The 13555-nt window shown below is 55.6% G+C and overlaps 3 protein-coding genes and 1 non-coding gene across 4 annotated transcripts; 2 read left to right on the top strand and 2 right to left on the bottom strand.

The window, feature by feature from the left end:
* Nucleotides 1-4262: 4262 nt before the first annotated feature.
* BGZ61DRAFT_489967 (uncharacterized protein) lies at nucleotides 4263-4803 on the top strand (the record flags this gene model as incomplete). The annotated part of the gene is made up of 2 exons (XM_046250278.1): nucleotides 4263-4579; nucleotides 4635-4803. The coding sequence occupies 2 exons, from the start codon at nucleotides 4263-4265 to the stop codon at nucleotides 4801-4803; spliced, it is 486 nt and encodes a 161-aa protein (XP_046111043.1).
* A 1898-nt stretch (nucleotides 4804-6701) lies between these two features.
* BGZ61DRAFT_t41 lies at nucleotides 6702-6773 on the bottom strand. Its single transcript has one exon. It is a non-coding gene; the product is annotated as a tRNA-Thr (tRNA).
* Nucleotides 6774-7080: 307 nt separating this feature from the next.
* On the bottom strand, nucleotides 7081-11963 carry BGZ61DRAFT_380924 (trafficking protein particle complex subunit 10). The gene is made up of 3 exons (XM_046242633.1): nucleotides 11867-11963; nucleotides 8956-11783; nucleotides 7081-8900 (listed from the first exon to the last, which is right to left on the bottom strand). The coding sequence occupies exons 1-3, from the start codon at nucleotides 11898-11900 to the stop codon at nucleotides 7170-7172; spliced, it is 4593 nt and encodes a 1530-aa protein (XP_046111044.1). The 5' UTR covers nucleotides 11901-11963; the 3' UTR covers nucleotides 7081-7169.
* Nucleotides 11964-12319: 356 nt separating this feature from the next.
* On the top strand, nucleotides 12320-13483 carry BGZ61DRAFT_527226 (uncharacterized protein; the record flags this gene model as incomplete). The annotated part of the gene is made up of 1 exon (XM_046253079.1): nucleotides 12320-13483. The coding sequence occupies one exon, from the start codon at nucleotides 12320-12322 to the stop codon at nucleotides 13481-13483; it is 1164 nt and encodes a 387-aa protein (XP_046111045.1).
* Between the last annotated feature and the right edge of the window lie 72 nt (nucleotides 13484-13555).

Below are 13555 nucleotides of genomic sequence, written 5' to 3' on the forward strand. Positions count from 1 at the left end.
AGGGATTCCTTGGTGGACCCTAGTTTGGCGGCTGATGGAGCATCCGGGGACGTCTTGGATTATGCTGTAACGCATAGTGAATGAGAGGAGACGGTTGGTCCACCTGCACACTGTGTCTCCATCCGTGGAGACAGTTCGTTTCGTCGGCATGCCTGTTGATCGTGGCGTCAAGGAAGGTTGCGGAAATCGAAACTCAGATGCCGTGCTCCGTCCCGTGCCGTTGGATGAAGTGAATCAAGCATCGAGGCGTTGAGACAACTGAGATTTTGCAGACAAGGCAAAAGTGCACTTCATTTGACCACGTGTGTGTGAGCGAGAGAGATATGGCACGTCGCAGCGACTCGATATCGCACAGTGTTGGGCTGCGTCGCCGGGTTGTGTGCTCGGATACAGTCCTGTTAGACCTTGTTGAGATGCTGCCAGGAATAGACAACAGGGGAATCCCATCACCAGGATGGGCATTCTCCGACCCTACCAAGATATCGGTGTTGGGGATTGGTGGCTTCGGTAATAAAACAAGAGGATCGAAACCGTGGCGGCCACCGATGCAAATCTTAGCCTGACTTGGAATTCGGGCGAGACGATCAATGTTGAGGAGTAAACTGCGGATATCAAGTCGAGGACCGTGAATGGCCTCAGGGGAGCGAGCATCGCGAACAGAGGCTGCCAGACACACGGACTAGAACTAGAGACGCACAAGATGAGGCTTAAAGCAAACAACAAAGGACGAGTTTCTCCGAGAGGGGCCGCCTTGGTGGAGTACGCAGTAGACATGCCAAGACCCATCTGCGAGGCCCATTCTCAAGGCGTCAAGATGGGGCAGGAACCCGATCAACAGGTGAACAATGAAGACTGACGGGTGCTAGGGCCCTCTGACCAGCGGTGAGTGGGTTCTCTCTTCTCTCTAATTAGGGGAGAGGAGTACTTGTTTGGCCAAAGAAAGGGCCGGCCGATCCCATGCGAACCGACCATTGATGGATACGTGCAGGTTGGTTGGTGATGGACGGATTGTCATGAAGGCGACGATAGTGGTTCTCTGTGGTTGTGGACTGGCCCACCACGTTGCGTTCTGTCTGCAGTAGGTACAGCAAACCCTGACCCTGACCAAACGGCCAAACAGCCAAACAAGTCGAGCCGTTCGGGCCACTGACGGAACGAACCCCCAGAGAAGCACCGCCGCGGCACAGGTTCACCCAGGCAGGAGAGTCACAGGAGCAGAACAGCCCGTACCCTGCGCAGGCAAAAGCAAAAAAAGTGTTCCATGCTCGCATGCGAAAACATGGGAAAACCTGCAATTTTGGACGATCAGCGCAAGTGACGCAATAGGTGGTCCTTGCAGCCAACCGTGCTGGAGAGCCTGGAGTCGCTTCCGAGGACAGACCCGCCCGGTGGGGAAGGGGCAACCATCAACCCGCTCGGACCAGCAGCGGCTGCCTGAGGAAGGGTCCTGCGCCTAGGGGGGAGCTGTAATGGAACCCGTGGACCCTCTGTAGGAGCATTGCCCCCTCCCTATATCAACGCCTATAGCTGGGCGTCACTGGGGATTGGAATACCAAAATACACACATGTCTGTCTACCCCTGCGGTTGAGGGGTCTTGACCGCTGCAGGAAGGCCACTCCCTGTCAATCTGCCTGCGCATAGCACTGCGACGTATTGTTCCCATGCGGTTTGTCTTCGGTGGTCGGTGGCCGGGGACACACTCGCGATCGCCATAAGCATTGCTAGATGGATCGGACCCCTTACGGATGGGGATGGGATAGACGACGACAGTGGGCTGATCTCACCAGAGCGCACCGTCTCTCGGAAGATCCCTCTTTGCCCTTACTACCTACGTAGCAGGCCCCGTACTGTGCTCCCCCAGCCGGGCGCGTACGTACCGCGGCCCAGAAAAGCATCAGAAGGGTATGACGGGTTTCTGGCGCAGCGATCCGCGACCGAATGGACGAACAGCAGCCGAGAAATTACGTCGCGTGGGCGCTAGCGCTGGCAGTCTGCTTGCCCTGGTGCCACTGTCGTGCAACAAACAGAGGCCAAACAGAGTGCGCCGCTGGGCGCTGGCGCTGGTACCGGTACCCGGGACGATAGCGTCGATAGGCGCGCCGGGGTTTGCTCGCGCACCTAGGCGGTCGTCCGCCCTCCTGTCTCAGGTACCGGGATCGTCACGCGCAAACGGGTACCGGCGCACGCATCTGGCGAGGCGCGGTACCGGCTGGGCCACAGCTCGTCAGGTACACTGGTCCTCTCTGCGGCGGCCACGGCGTCCACGGGCGTCCACATGACTCCCGCTGTGTCGTCACTTTCCCGTTTGGCCCCCCCCGGCCCGTCGTGCGCTGCGATTCCAGGGTCCCTCCCTCTTCTCGCCTCAACGCGGTTTGGGGTTGCTGTGATGCTTCTCCCGCCGCTTGTTCTGACTGCCGGCAGACATGGCCTAAGTGTACAGTACATTCGGCGACAAACCTCGCGCTGCTGCACGATATGTAGCAGTTGTTTAATTAGTTGGTGGTACCGGTGGCACCTACATTACCGCACCGTATCATCCCCGTTGTTATACTGGCGGGGATGTCGCCGACCGACTTTACGGGCCTCTGCTTTGTTTAAGCGGCTGCCCACACAGCCAGCCCGGCAAGGCAGTCACGGATAGGTAGGCAGGGGACGGATAGGCACAGCAGGCACAGTAGGCAGACAGACAACAACTAGAACTAGGCAAGCCGACGGCGGACTGCCGAATGCTTGATTCGCTTGCTGGTAGATTCCCTTGCTTGTTTTCTCATCGCCACCCTTCGTTTCGTTCCAATACTGTGCTCCCACCTCCCGGCCTCGTCTTCTCCACAGTGACCTCAGAGCTCTTATTTTCTCTCGCCTCTTGTCGGTCAGTCTCTCGCCTCTACCTTGGGATCCTCGGGTCCTTGGGTATCTAATCACCAATTTTCTCCTCCTTCTCTCCTCTCCCGTTTCCGCTCTCTTTATTCTCTCCTCGCAAGCTCCATTGCGTCGTCCACCCACCCCCCTGCCAATCTGCCAGTCAGTAGCTCCCTTTCTCTTCCCTGCATACTCCGAACCCCGTGCTCCTTTTGGGCTGGGCTGGCTTGGACCCTTTTTTGCTTTTGTATCCCGCTTGATTTTCCATGTCGGCTTCTTCCCTCGTTCTCTAACGCTGGGTTTGCTACCTACAGGCAGGGTCACCCACCACCCATCTCCACAGCTTAGCAGGCGCCTCCCACGCTTCCACGCTTCCACGCTACCGTGCTCCCACGCGCTCCGTCAACGGAACTCCTCTCAGCTCTCAGCTCAGCGCTCAGTAGTCCCGCTCACCACCAACTATCGACCAGGCTAAGCCAGGTAGGCAACTCCTGGCTCCCATTTGATCCCACTTGATCCCGCTTGCTCCCATTTGATCCCACTTGATCCCGCTTGCTCCCACTTGATCCCACCTGCTTCCCGCTTGCCTCTCCCACTTGCCTTACTTAGTTGGGCTCCTCCACTCCCTCTCCCCATCGCCCACTCGCACGACTCACCAGCGCCTCCCTCCTTGACCGCCCGTCTGCCAAAAACGACCAACCCCCCAGAGACACGCGGGACACAAGACACATTCATTTCCAGCCGCACATTCACTCTTCTACGCACCCAAGCACGCAAGCAACTCCAACGCGCCGGCCGGATCTACCTTGCTCACACAAAACTCTCCAGCAGCCACCGCGCTTTCCATTTCCATTTCCATCCGGCCTAGTCTCGAATCCCCTCGGACTCTCCGCCCAAAATTCCTCTCCTCTGCCACCCGGATCCGTGCCGAGTCTAGTGGACCCTGAGCCAGAGCATCTGCTCGGTCGCGCCGCTCTTCCTCGATCGAGACCCTTCAGACCCCAAGACCACGTGGAGCTGCCAGCATTGGGAATCGCTTCTCCCTCTTCAGCTCCCTCTTCAGCTCCCTCCGCCTCTTCCCTCCGCCGCTTTCTCTCGTCCCTCGTCCCTTTCGCCGCATCGTCGCACGCGACCTCCCGCTTCCGCATTGCCTCTTCCTCCCCCGCCACCAGTCTGCGCCTCGGTCCGTCTCCGTCACCTGTCCCAGTCTCCAGTCCGCTTGAGTGGCAACGTCTTGAGCACAATCCACCAGTGACGACATATCTCACTTGATCTACTGGCCTCCCAACCAATATTACCTCTCCTCTCCCCGACTTGGGACTTCGACTATTCAACAATTTCGGCAGTTTCCCTCTCCACCTTGACCTTTCCTCCCCGACCAAACCACACAACCCCCAAAATCATGGCAGACGAAAACGACACTCAGTCTATTGGCTCCTTGGGCCAGCCTCACCCTATTGCGCGTTCCGACTCTTCGACGTCGTCAAGTCCTTCCGATCTCAACGAGTCCAACGAGCACGTCATCCAGCAACCCATCCCAACTCGTCCTCGTTTGCCCACCCGAAAGAGCAGTGGGCCGTTGGTAGTACCTCGCGACAGTTCCGCCGTTGGGCCTGTGGAATCAGAGTTCGGACCAGATGACGTCAGGGCAATGAGTCCCCGGCGAACGAGCGAGGATCTAGACAAGATGGGCAAGCAGGCTCGGGAAGAGATGCAAAGGTGAGTCACTGTCCAATTGGGCCTGCATCTGACTGGTTGCTGACTTGACAACCAGACACGCAAAGGCTCTTCAGGATTCCCTCCTCACAATCTTCAACCGCATCGAAGCGGTGCGCGAGGAGCATGATAAACTCAACAACAACAATAAGTTCTTGCAGAAGTACATTGGTGACTTGATGAGCACCAGCAAAATCACTGCCTCGGGAAGTCGAGGAAAGAAATGAGACAACACAACGATGGATGGAACAATCTTCAACCCAACCTACGACTCAAGACCACCTTGTCTTCCCTTCAAACACATCAGGGGATTGACCACCCTGCCAGTCGAGCCGAGTTGCATGAGTCGTGGTACCGATCTCGATCACGAAGTACTCGACCCTTCAAGGCACTCGACGTCATATTTTGGATTCACCCTTTTGGGCCCGAATGAGGGCATGATACCCGCGCGACTTGCGCAACCATTTTTTTTCCTCCTCCCAGATCGAGGTGGCAACAACAAAGAAAACACTCCGACTGTACATTAACGCATTACGAACCTTCGGACAACAGATTCTGCATGGCGGCACCACACGTGGAGGAGGCATACTGGAGCATTGTTTTTTAATAAGGATTTGCATACCGGGACCATTCTATCACGGCACCAAACGCCTAGGACCATTCAATCCCAGTAACAGATTTGGGCGTTTTTGGTCTATGGACACCAGAAGCCGGGACAGTACACCGGCTGTCCAAGGTTTGCCTTCTTTTCTCTTGTAGTACTACTACTGTTATCATTTACCATTGTTCCTGTCTCGGTTCTGTAGACATGGTGGGAGCGGAAGCTGTTCGGGGCCTGTTCGGTTGGGTCACTGACATGGTTGCTTCAGGATGGATGGAGTGAGGTCCGTAAAAAAAAGATGTCGTGTTTGATAATGAAACAATGAAATATCCGTATATTTCTGAATCTCGAATCGCAGTGTGCCTACAGTTGCTATCTGAGAAAATGATGCACGGAATCTTCACCGCCGCGACTGTCTCGATGCTATCTCTATAGCGCTGAACCAACTACCTCCACTCATAATGGCCGTCCTAATGTTGTTTCAGCCGTCAACAAAATGTCGGAGCAATCAGATACTTGGTGCCGCGCTACTGGGCTCTTCCCCGCGATCAGGTTCCGGATATCAGGAATACTAACTTTGTCGGGACCAGGTTTATCTACGGAGTACTACTACTCACTCGGCAATAATTTTCCTCACCGTCCCAACCGTCATCTTAGCATCACTCCATAGTCATAATGGCAAAACGCTAGTTCCTGCCTGCATCCGGGCCATCGCCCAGCCTAGCCCCAGCAAGGCAATCCGCGCCGAACGAAAGAGCAGCGTTGCGCGTCCGGGGGTTCGGACGAACGTTCCCCCCCCCCGCAGCCCAACGCTTTCTTCAGCGAGAAGCGGAGGCCGTTTCTTTCCGAGATGACGGGTGCTGGGCTCGCGTGGGTGTCTTTGATTTTTTTTTTTCGGGGCGTGGTGCAAGGGGGTTGTGGTTATTTGTTCCTTGGTTGTTCTAGCGTGCGTGCTAGAGGGAGGGGGTCATTTCGGAGGGCGACGGTTTGATAGGGATTTTTGGGGCCTTGGGGAAAGGGATTGATTGACCGGGTGATGAAGGGCGTAATGTCGGTCGAAATATACACAGGACTTTTCTGTAGGGTACGTCGGGTGGTTTGGACTGAGTGAGGAATAAACAAACGCGAGTAGCAAGCAATAGAGATTGTACGGATTGGGACGATGCGAGTGTTTTGGTCGTTTCTGATTCAAAAAAACAAGCATAGTGAATGCTCAATGGGTCACTTCTAGTTTGTCTCCCCACCGCCAACCAACAGCCGTACTTGCTTGCTTGCGCAAATCAAAAAGCCAATGAAAAGCAGGATGATCTATATTCCCACAAACACGTACATGAATAATTCCCCTTGTCTACCCAGACTACATGCAAGCTGGCAGTTCGGTGGACAATCAACTCAGACTGCAGGGTAGCTCCCGCGTCCGCCATCTCTCCCTCCCCATCACCTCACCAAACCCAACCCTCACTTCGACAAAAAGCCAACCAGCCAAACCATCAAAAAGAAACATTTACAGCTGTTCCTCTTGCTTGCCCACTGACGGAATCGAACCGTCGATCTTTTCATTACGAGTGAAACGCCTTACCACTCGGCCAAGCGGGCTGCGGATGTTGGAAGATCGTCGCGTAATGCGGCATATGCGTGCAGCAGGAGCTCGTTTGTCTCTGATGGATGCGCGAACGTCGACGTGACAGGGGGGGGGGGGGGGGCCAGGACGGGGCGTGCATATGCGGCATGCATGCATGTCGGCTATCATCTGTTGGGATCAAGGTGCGTCTGGTCTGTTTCATTTGCGATGGGTGTGATGGAGGTGACTGCAGTTGACATCACACGGGCTGCTCTCTTGCATTAGTCTAGTCGTCTCGTTATGCGCAAACCTTGTCACTGGCAACGCGACGCGGAAACAATGCACACACACACAAACAGTTTCGATAGCTTCTGTAAACGAGGTCATTGTACATCATCACCCATCATTTGCCCTCTACGTCTATTACAAATCTACGCTACCACTCTCCCCTTCTCTCTCTCCAACCCCTCGCTTTCCAACACCAACGGCCCGCCTCCAGGCCCACTTGCGTCTAGACTCACAGTCACCCACTTCCGCTCGCCCACCACCCGAACCGTCTCGCCGAGGTTTCTCAAGTCCACCTCGCATGTCTGCAGGCCGTCGTTCACGCTAGCGGCCGCTGGCGTGTCCTTGACTTCTCGGATATCGACGCTCGGATACGGCAGCCAGCCCTCGCGGAGAGGAATGAGCACCAGTGGAATCTCAGCCTCTGTCTCTGGCTTCGAAGACAGTGGTTCGCCGGTGGACCCGGGAATCACAAAGTGGCCCTTGCGACGCCCGCCAAGCAGCCACGTGTCTACCGGTGCAGTGACCTCGTAGCTGAACTCCTGGTCGGCCTTGTGCTGCGTCACAGTATCCCAAACCTGGGTCCACTTGAGTTGCAGCGTGGCAGGCAGCATCTGGTTGATGCACACCGTGGGGGTTACCCCAGGCTTCTCATCCACCAGCGTCGTGAGCGGCTTTTGGAGGCGGATATCGGCCGTGTGAAGAATCGACAGAGACGGAATCTCTACCGGGATGAGGATGGTGCTCGGATCCGCCGCCTGAGACGCTGGGATAGGAACACGAGGATGTGACTTTTGCCATTCCTTTAGAAGCGTGTCGATGGCCTTTGCTGCGCTGTCCTGTGAGCCGGGGATCCGGCCGATGCCAGTAAAGTATCGCTCCCAAGCAACATCCGCCAAAAAGGACGTTGTCACCGCGCATAGTACTGCTGCTCGCTCGAGATCCTGCACCTGCATCCCGCTCTTGACTTCCTTGATGACGACGGCCGAGATGAATCTGGCGTACTGCACCAGTGGCGTCTCCTCAAGGGCCTCAAGGATTGATGCCACCACCAGCTCCTCAATTTCAGCCTGCAATATGCTGTAATGCAGTTTCAAGTACATGGTCTTTGCCACCCGAGTGGTAGTCTTCACACCGGACTTCCGCTTCACCTTGTAGAGCAGCGTGGCTGGCTGTTTGGGGAAGATAATGACGGTGTGTTTTGGTGCAACTCCAAACTCGGAATCGAATAGATCAGAGTGGAGCAGCTCGCTCTTGTAGAGCCGCAGAGGGCTGGCGCTTGACGTCGAGACATTGAAGCGTGAGAAGAGTGCTTGGTGCTTGAACACGTCCTGGACGTTGACACCTAGCGCCAGAGAGATGGGAATCACCATGGACTTGGCAAAGTAGAACTTGTCGCCCGATTCCGTGGTGTAAGACACCTCGACCTTGGCGGACACGTCGCCCATATCCTGCTCAACCGAGTAGGGGAAGCGGATAGTGGCAGTTGTGTTCGAGGCAACATCGTTAAAGTAAAAGACGCCACCTGCCTCGGGATGCTTGGCGAAGTCCACCGCCGAGTCAACTACCCTGGCATCGATTGTCAAGAGTCGGAGTCCTCCTGTGGCAGGCTTCACTCGGATCTCACAGTACTTCAGCGTGTTCCATCCTGGACTCAGCACCAGGTCTAGCGTATTGGTCTTGTCCAGCGTAGTGTGCTTCGTGGCCATGAGCCGAACATCAAGCGCATTGGCACGTTGGAACAGGGTCACATCGGGATGCTTGAAGATGTCGGCATCTTGGGGTGGAGGGTGGTTGATGTCGCGTTCAAAATGGAGGAAGAGATTACTCGAGGACAACCCAAGATGGTCAATCCTGTACTTGCCGGGAACGAGAGTCTGCACCCAGTTAGTTTGTGCGAACAGGTCTAATGAGTTGAGGGTTGAAACTTACCGTGCAGTCAACCTTGATGCTATTTTGGCCAGGGTTAAGCACAATGTCCTCTCGCTTCCCGAATCTCAGCTCCTTGACTGGGCCAGTCTCAGTCGCAGAGACCCTCAATGACACACCGTCAAGCTTAATCTCATCAGGAAGCAGACTTCGCAGATTGATTGTCAACGAGCACCTGTCCTCGCCATCGTAGTACTCTGGCGCTCCAGCCAATTCGATGTTGGTGAAGAAATTGGATAGATGGACCTTGACCTGGCTCGGAAGCGATGATGCAAGATCAAATAGGTTTCCGACGATACCCTTCATTGACGATTCATCCAGGATATCGGGTTTGGAAATCTTCGACACTGATTTAGACTTGAGTTCCAGTCGCTCCTTTTCAGCGGCGCACGATTTGGTGAGTAGTTTAAGCGCCACACGAACATAATCGTCCTTTGACTTGAGCTCGCGAAGGCAGTGTAGGTACATAACCAGCATGGATAGCTCCAGCGAGCTCCATCCGCTCGCGCCGAAGAAGGGCGTTGCTTGGTAAAAGTAGTCTGCGGCAGCACCATACTCTTTGAGGTAGAACTTCAGTACCGCAAGGTCGGCCATATTCGCCTTTACGGCATGGTCATGGTTCGCCACGGTATAATGTCGCAGGGCTTTATCGGTGAGGATCTCATAAAGTCGGTAGAAGTTGTCTGAGTTGTCCAGAGCGGTTTCTAGAAGTTGACTCTCAATGCCGGCCACCAAAGGCGACACGGCCTCCCGAGTAGATGGTTCATCCTCAGTAGTTGAGTTGTCATCGAGGCTGACGTCCTCAAAATCCGCTGCGTTTGGCTCTCCCATCACAGGGGCTTCGCTCCAGCCATCACTCCATCCTCGTTTCTTTCCCAGGCTATCCAGAATACTCCTGGAGAGCATGTGGAGCTCTGCACGCCTGGCAGCCAGGTCCTCAAGCCCGGCTTTGAGGAATTGTGCAGTCTGACCGTTGTCTTCGATGGGAGGCATACCAGGTCCTGGGAAAATACCAGGGCTCAGAGGGGGCTGTGATGGGTGTGGGCCCGTTTGGACAGTGAGGGACGACGTTCGAGCAGGATGCATCATCGTCTTCGGCTCAGGGATTGACGCCTTCTGCTCGTGGTTATCGGTGGGGGCGAGGGTCGAAGGAGGAATTGGGAGGGCCTTTGACGAAGTCTGAGCAAGAATTTGCTGTGCAACTGAGAATGCGAAAGACGCAACAAGATTGTCCACGACTTCTGTTAAATGAGGATATAAATCGGCCGGGTCTTCTTCGTCTTCCGGGTTCTGTTTTGCCATTGCAGCAAGAATATCATGGCGCATAACCTGAGATACTGATGGAATGAACTGAAGGGTCCTTCGGCATATCTCGGCCAGCATTGCGAGGTTTTCCGCCTCCTCAGCATGCTTGGGAGGGGGGGCCAAAGGAGCCACACCGTGGAGGACAGAGTCTTGCTGATCCTTCAACTTGGCCAAGAGCTCCTCCCGCGTTGACCAGGCGTTGCCGAGACGCAGCAGCAAGGTGATTTGTCGTGCGAAGATGTAGCAACGAAAATCAAAGACTGAGACATTGTTCGCCAATATCATGTCCCGATATGCTTTTTTCGTTGCATTAATGGGAATCTCTTCGAAATGATTACCGGGAGCCTCGTTCGACTGCAGGTCAACTGCCTCCTCATCCTCGGCAGTCCCGCCAGTTGCCTTGGCGAGCGCCTTTTCCAGATTCCTTTTCAACTCATCAGTGTAGCTGAGCATGGCGCCGCCGTGTCTCTCTGGTGATCCCTCCGCGGCTTGCTCGTGGATCACAGAGTCTAGGCCAACGCTGAGCTCATCGTAGCCCACCAACGCATCCTCGACGAGGCCGACACTCTCAAAACCTCGGGCGAGGCCTTCCTTGAGAATGAAGAAGGTGCAGAAATTCCAACCGGGAAGACTTCGTTGACCGTCTTTCTCCTTGATATCCTCCTCGTACTGGGTAACCCGCATGTCGAATGAGCTGAGGATGAGGCCCTTGATCTTCGCTACCAGCTCTTGCCAAGCCGTTTCCGCATCATGTTCGTTTTCTGAGTACCCCGTTGGGACAGCAGGGACAACCCTGGGTAGGAGGTCGTATGGCAGGTCATTGATGCCGATTCGAATCTGGGCAATGCGGTCCATTGCCGACTTTCCGGTGCCGCCAAAATCTGTTCGCAACTTTTCTAAGAGAGGAGTTGATCCCGAGCGGAATATGGAGGTTGCCTTTTCTGACGCGCCGCCCTCTGACTTGTTGCTGCTCCTTGGTTGTGTTGCGGCGACGGTATTGGGGATGACGACATGCACAATCAAGTATTCAAAGGCGTCGTGCTTCTCTTGCTTGCTGCTCTTCTTTGAGTTGCTAGACGAGGGGGTGATCTTCGGGGGGGTATTCGTCTTGATCCATTCCTTGATCTCCGACCGGACGGAGGACTTGTATGAGTCGCTGTCGTCGCATCGCACCAGAAGCACCTTTAGGTAGGGCGTGCGGCGCAAGCCGGGGATCTGATGGCGTCGCTGGCTTCCAAGAGCCCTTGAAGGAAGCGATAGCGCGTCGACTTGCTCGGTGGAGGCGGCACGGGCGCCTACGTTCTGGGTCTGGAAGCCATCGTCGGCGGTGCTCGCGGATCGGCGCAGCGTCTGGGTCGATACAGCGGATGCGGGCTCGACATCTCCCTGGACGAGCTCGACGTGGAGGGTATCGATGGACCGTAACGGTCCGGCATGCGATTGCCAGTGTAGGTTGTGTAGGGGTAGACGAGGGACTAGCCCTGGGGCGAGGAGCTTGTAGACATCGTGAGGGTCGAAATACTCGACTGGCGATATGTGAGTTAGCATTCGCAGCGCTGGCTTGCCGCAGCGCAAAGGGCCAGACACAATGGAAATCGGGGATGCGCACCGGTCACTTTCGACGTCGAAAATTGCTGTTCCATGGCAAACAGCGCGACTCGGCCCTGGTCATGGTCGTCGGTCCACGTTGTGTATGTATTGGCGTCGTTGAAGCTCCAAGCTGTCCCTAACTAAGTAGCCCAGCAGCCGCCTGTACGGGCCCCTGTATTGGCGGCGCACCTCCCTGTTCGGGCAGGGAGCTCACCGCCAACGACCGGAGCACGCGTTTCTCCGCTCCCAGGGCGGTGAGACCTGTGGAGCGCCATGATTGGCTGGATGTGCATGACGCCACAGCGGGATCATGGCGGGGTTGTGGCAGAATGTCATGGAGGGGCAATAATTTTGTCCACGTTGGTGAGTGAGACTGCTGCAGAATCTCGTCGCAGGAAACCTTTCTTTAAAAGTTTGATACCTTTATTCACTCAAGTGTCGTTCAGTTCTCTGGAAGATCACACAAGCCGCAATGTCTACCCTCAAGGCCGTCAAGTACACCCGTGGCAAGCTATTGGTCCTCGACCAGCTTCGTCTCCCGCACGAGTTCCACTACGATGATGTCTCAAACAGGACCGAGGCCTTTGACAGCATCGCCTCTATGCGCACACGTGGCGCTCCCGCCATTGCCATCGTTGCGAGCCTGGGTCTCGCCGTCGAGCTGTTCAATGGCAGCCTCACAGCGTCCTCCGGCGCCGAGGCCATTGCCCAGATCGACGACGCCCTCGACTACCTCAAGGAGAGCCGTCCTACAGCTGTGGACCTGACCAATGCTATCAACCAGCTCAAGGCGCATATAAGGGCAGTGGGCTCTGCAGCCAGCAAGGAGGAAATCATCACTGCCTTCATCGAAGAAGCTGAGAAGATCTTCGCGAAGGACCTGCAGACCAACCTCTCCATCGGTGATTTTGGCGCCGAGTGGCTTCGCGCTCTTGGTGCTTCAGAAAGCCAGCAGATCTCCGTGCTCACCCACTGCAACACCGGATCCCTTGCCACCTCTGGCCATGGCACTGCTCTGGGCATCATCCGCACCCTTCAGGCCAAGGGCCTCCTGCAGCATGCCTTCTGCACCGAGACTCGACCTTACAACCAGGGAAGCCGACTTACTGCTTTCGAACTGGTCTACGAGGGCATTCCCAGCACCCTGATTACCGATTCTATGGCCGCCTCTCTTTTCCGCAACCGAAAGCAGGAGAAGAACATTGCGGCCGTCATCGTTGGCGCTGACCGAGTTGTGCGCAACGGCGACACCGCCAACAAGATCGGAACCTACCAGCTGGCCGTTCTCGCCAAGTACCACGGCATCAAGTTCATTGTTGCAGCGCCCACGACCAGCATTGACCTTGAGACCGAGACTGGAGAAGGCATCAAGATCGAAGAGAGGAAGGGCGAAGAGCTTACGCAGATTACTGGAGCTGTCGTGAAGCCAGACGGCACCATCGACGAGACCTCCAAGGTGCGTGTCGCCACCGCTGATCAGAGGGTTGGAGTCTGGAACCCTGCCTTCGACGTGACCCCCGCCGAGCTTATCGACACTGTCGTCACCGAAAAGGGCGCCGTAGAGAAGGGAGCGGACGGCAAGTTTGACTTTAGCAAGATCATGCCTGAACGATGGGCCAAGGTGATTGGTGCTTGAAGCATGAATTCGCTTCACAAGTGGTAATTGAATCTATTTGTACTTTTTTCCTTTTGTTTAGGAAGCGGGAGG

This window comes from Ilyonectria robusta, assembly GCF_021365365.1.
Source record: "Ilyonectria robusta strain PMI_751 chromosome Unknown BGZ61scaffold_2, whole genome shotgun sequence".
NCBI lineage: Eukaryota > Fungi > Ascomycota > Sordariomycetes > Hypocreales > Nectriaceae > Ilyonectria > Ilyonectria robusta.

Coding starts and splice junctions, on each gene's coding strand:
- BGZ61DRAFT_380924 (XM_046242633.1), bottom strand. CDS start 11,900: ATGGAACAGCAATTTTCGACGTCGAAAGTGACCG. Junction 11,784..11,866: donor TTCGACGTCGAAAGTGACCG/GTGCGCATCCCC, acceptor ACATATCGCCAG/TCGAGTATTTCGACCCTCAC. Junction 8,901..8,955: donor GCATCAAGGTTGACTGCACG/GTAAGTTTCAAC, acceptor AACTGGGTGCAG/ACTCTCGTTCCCGGCAAGTA.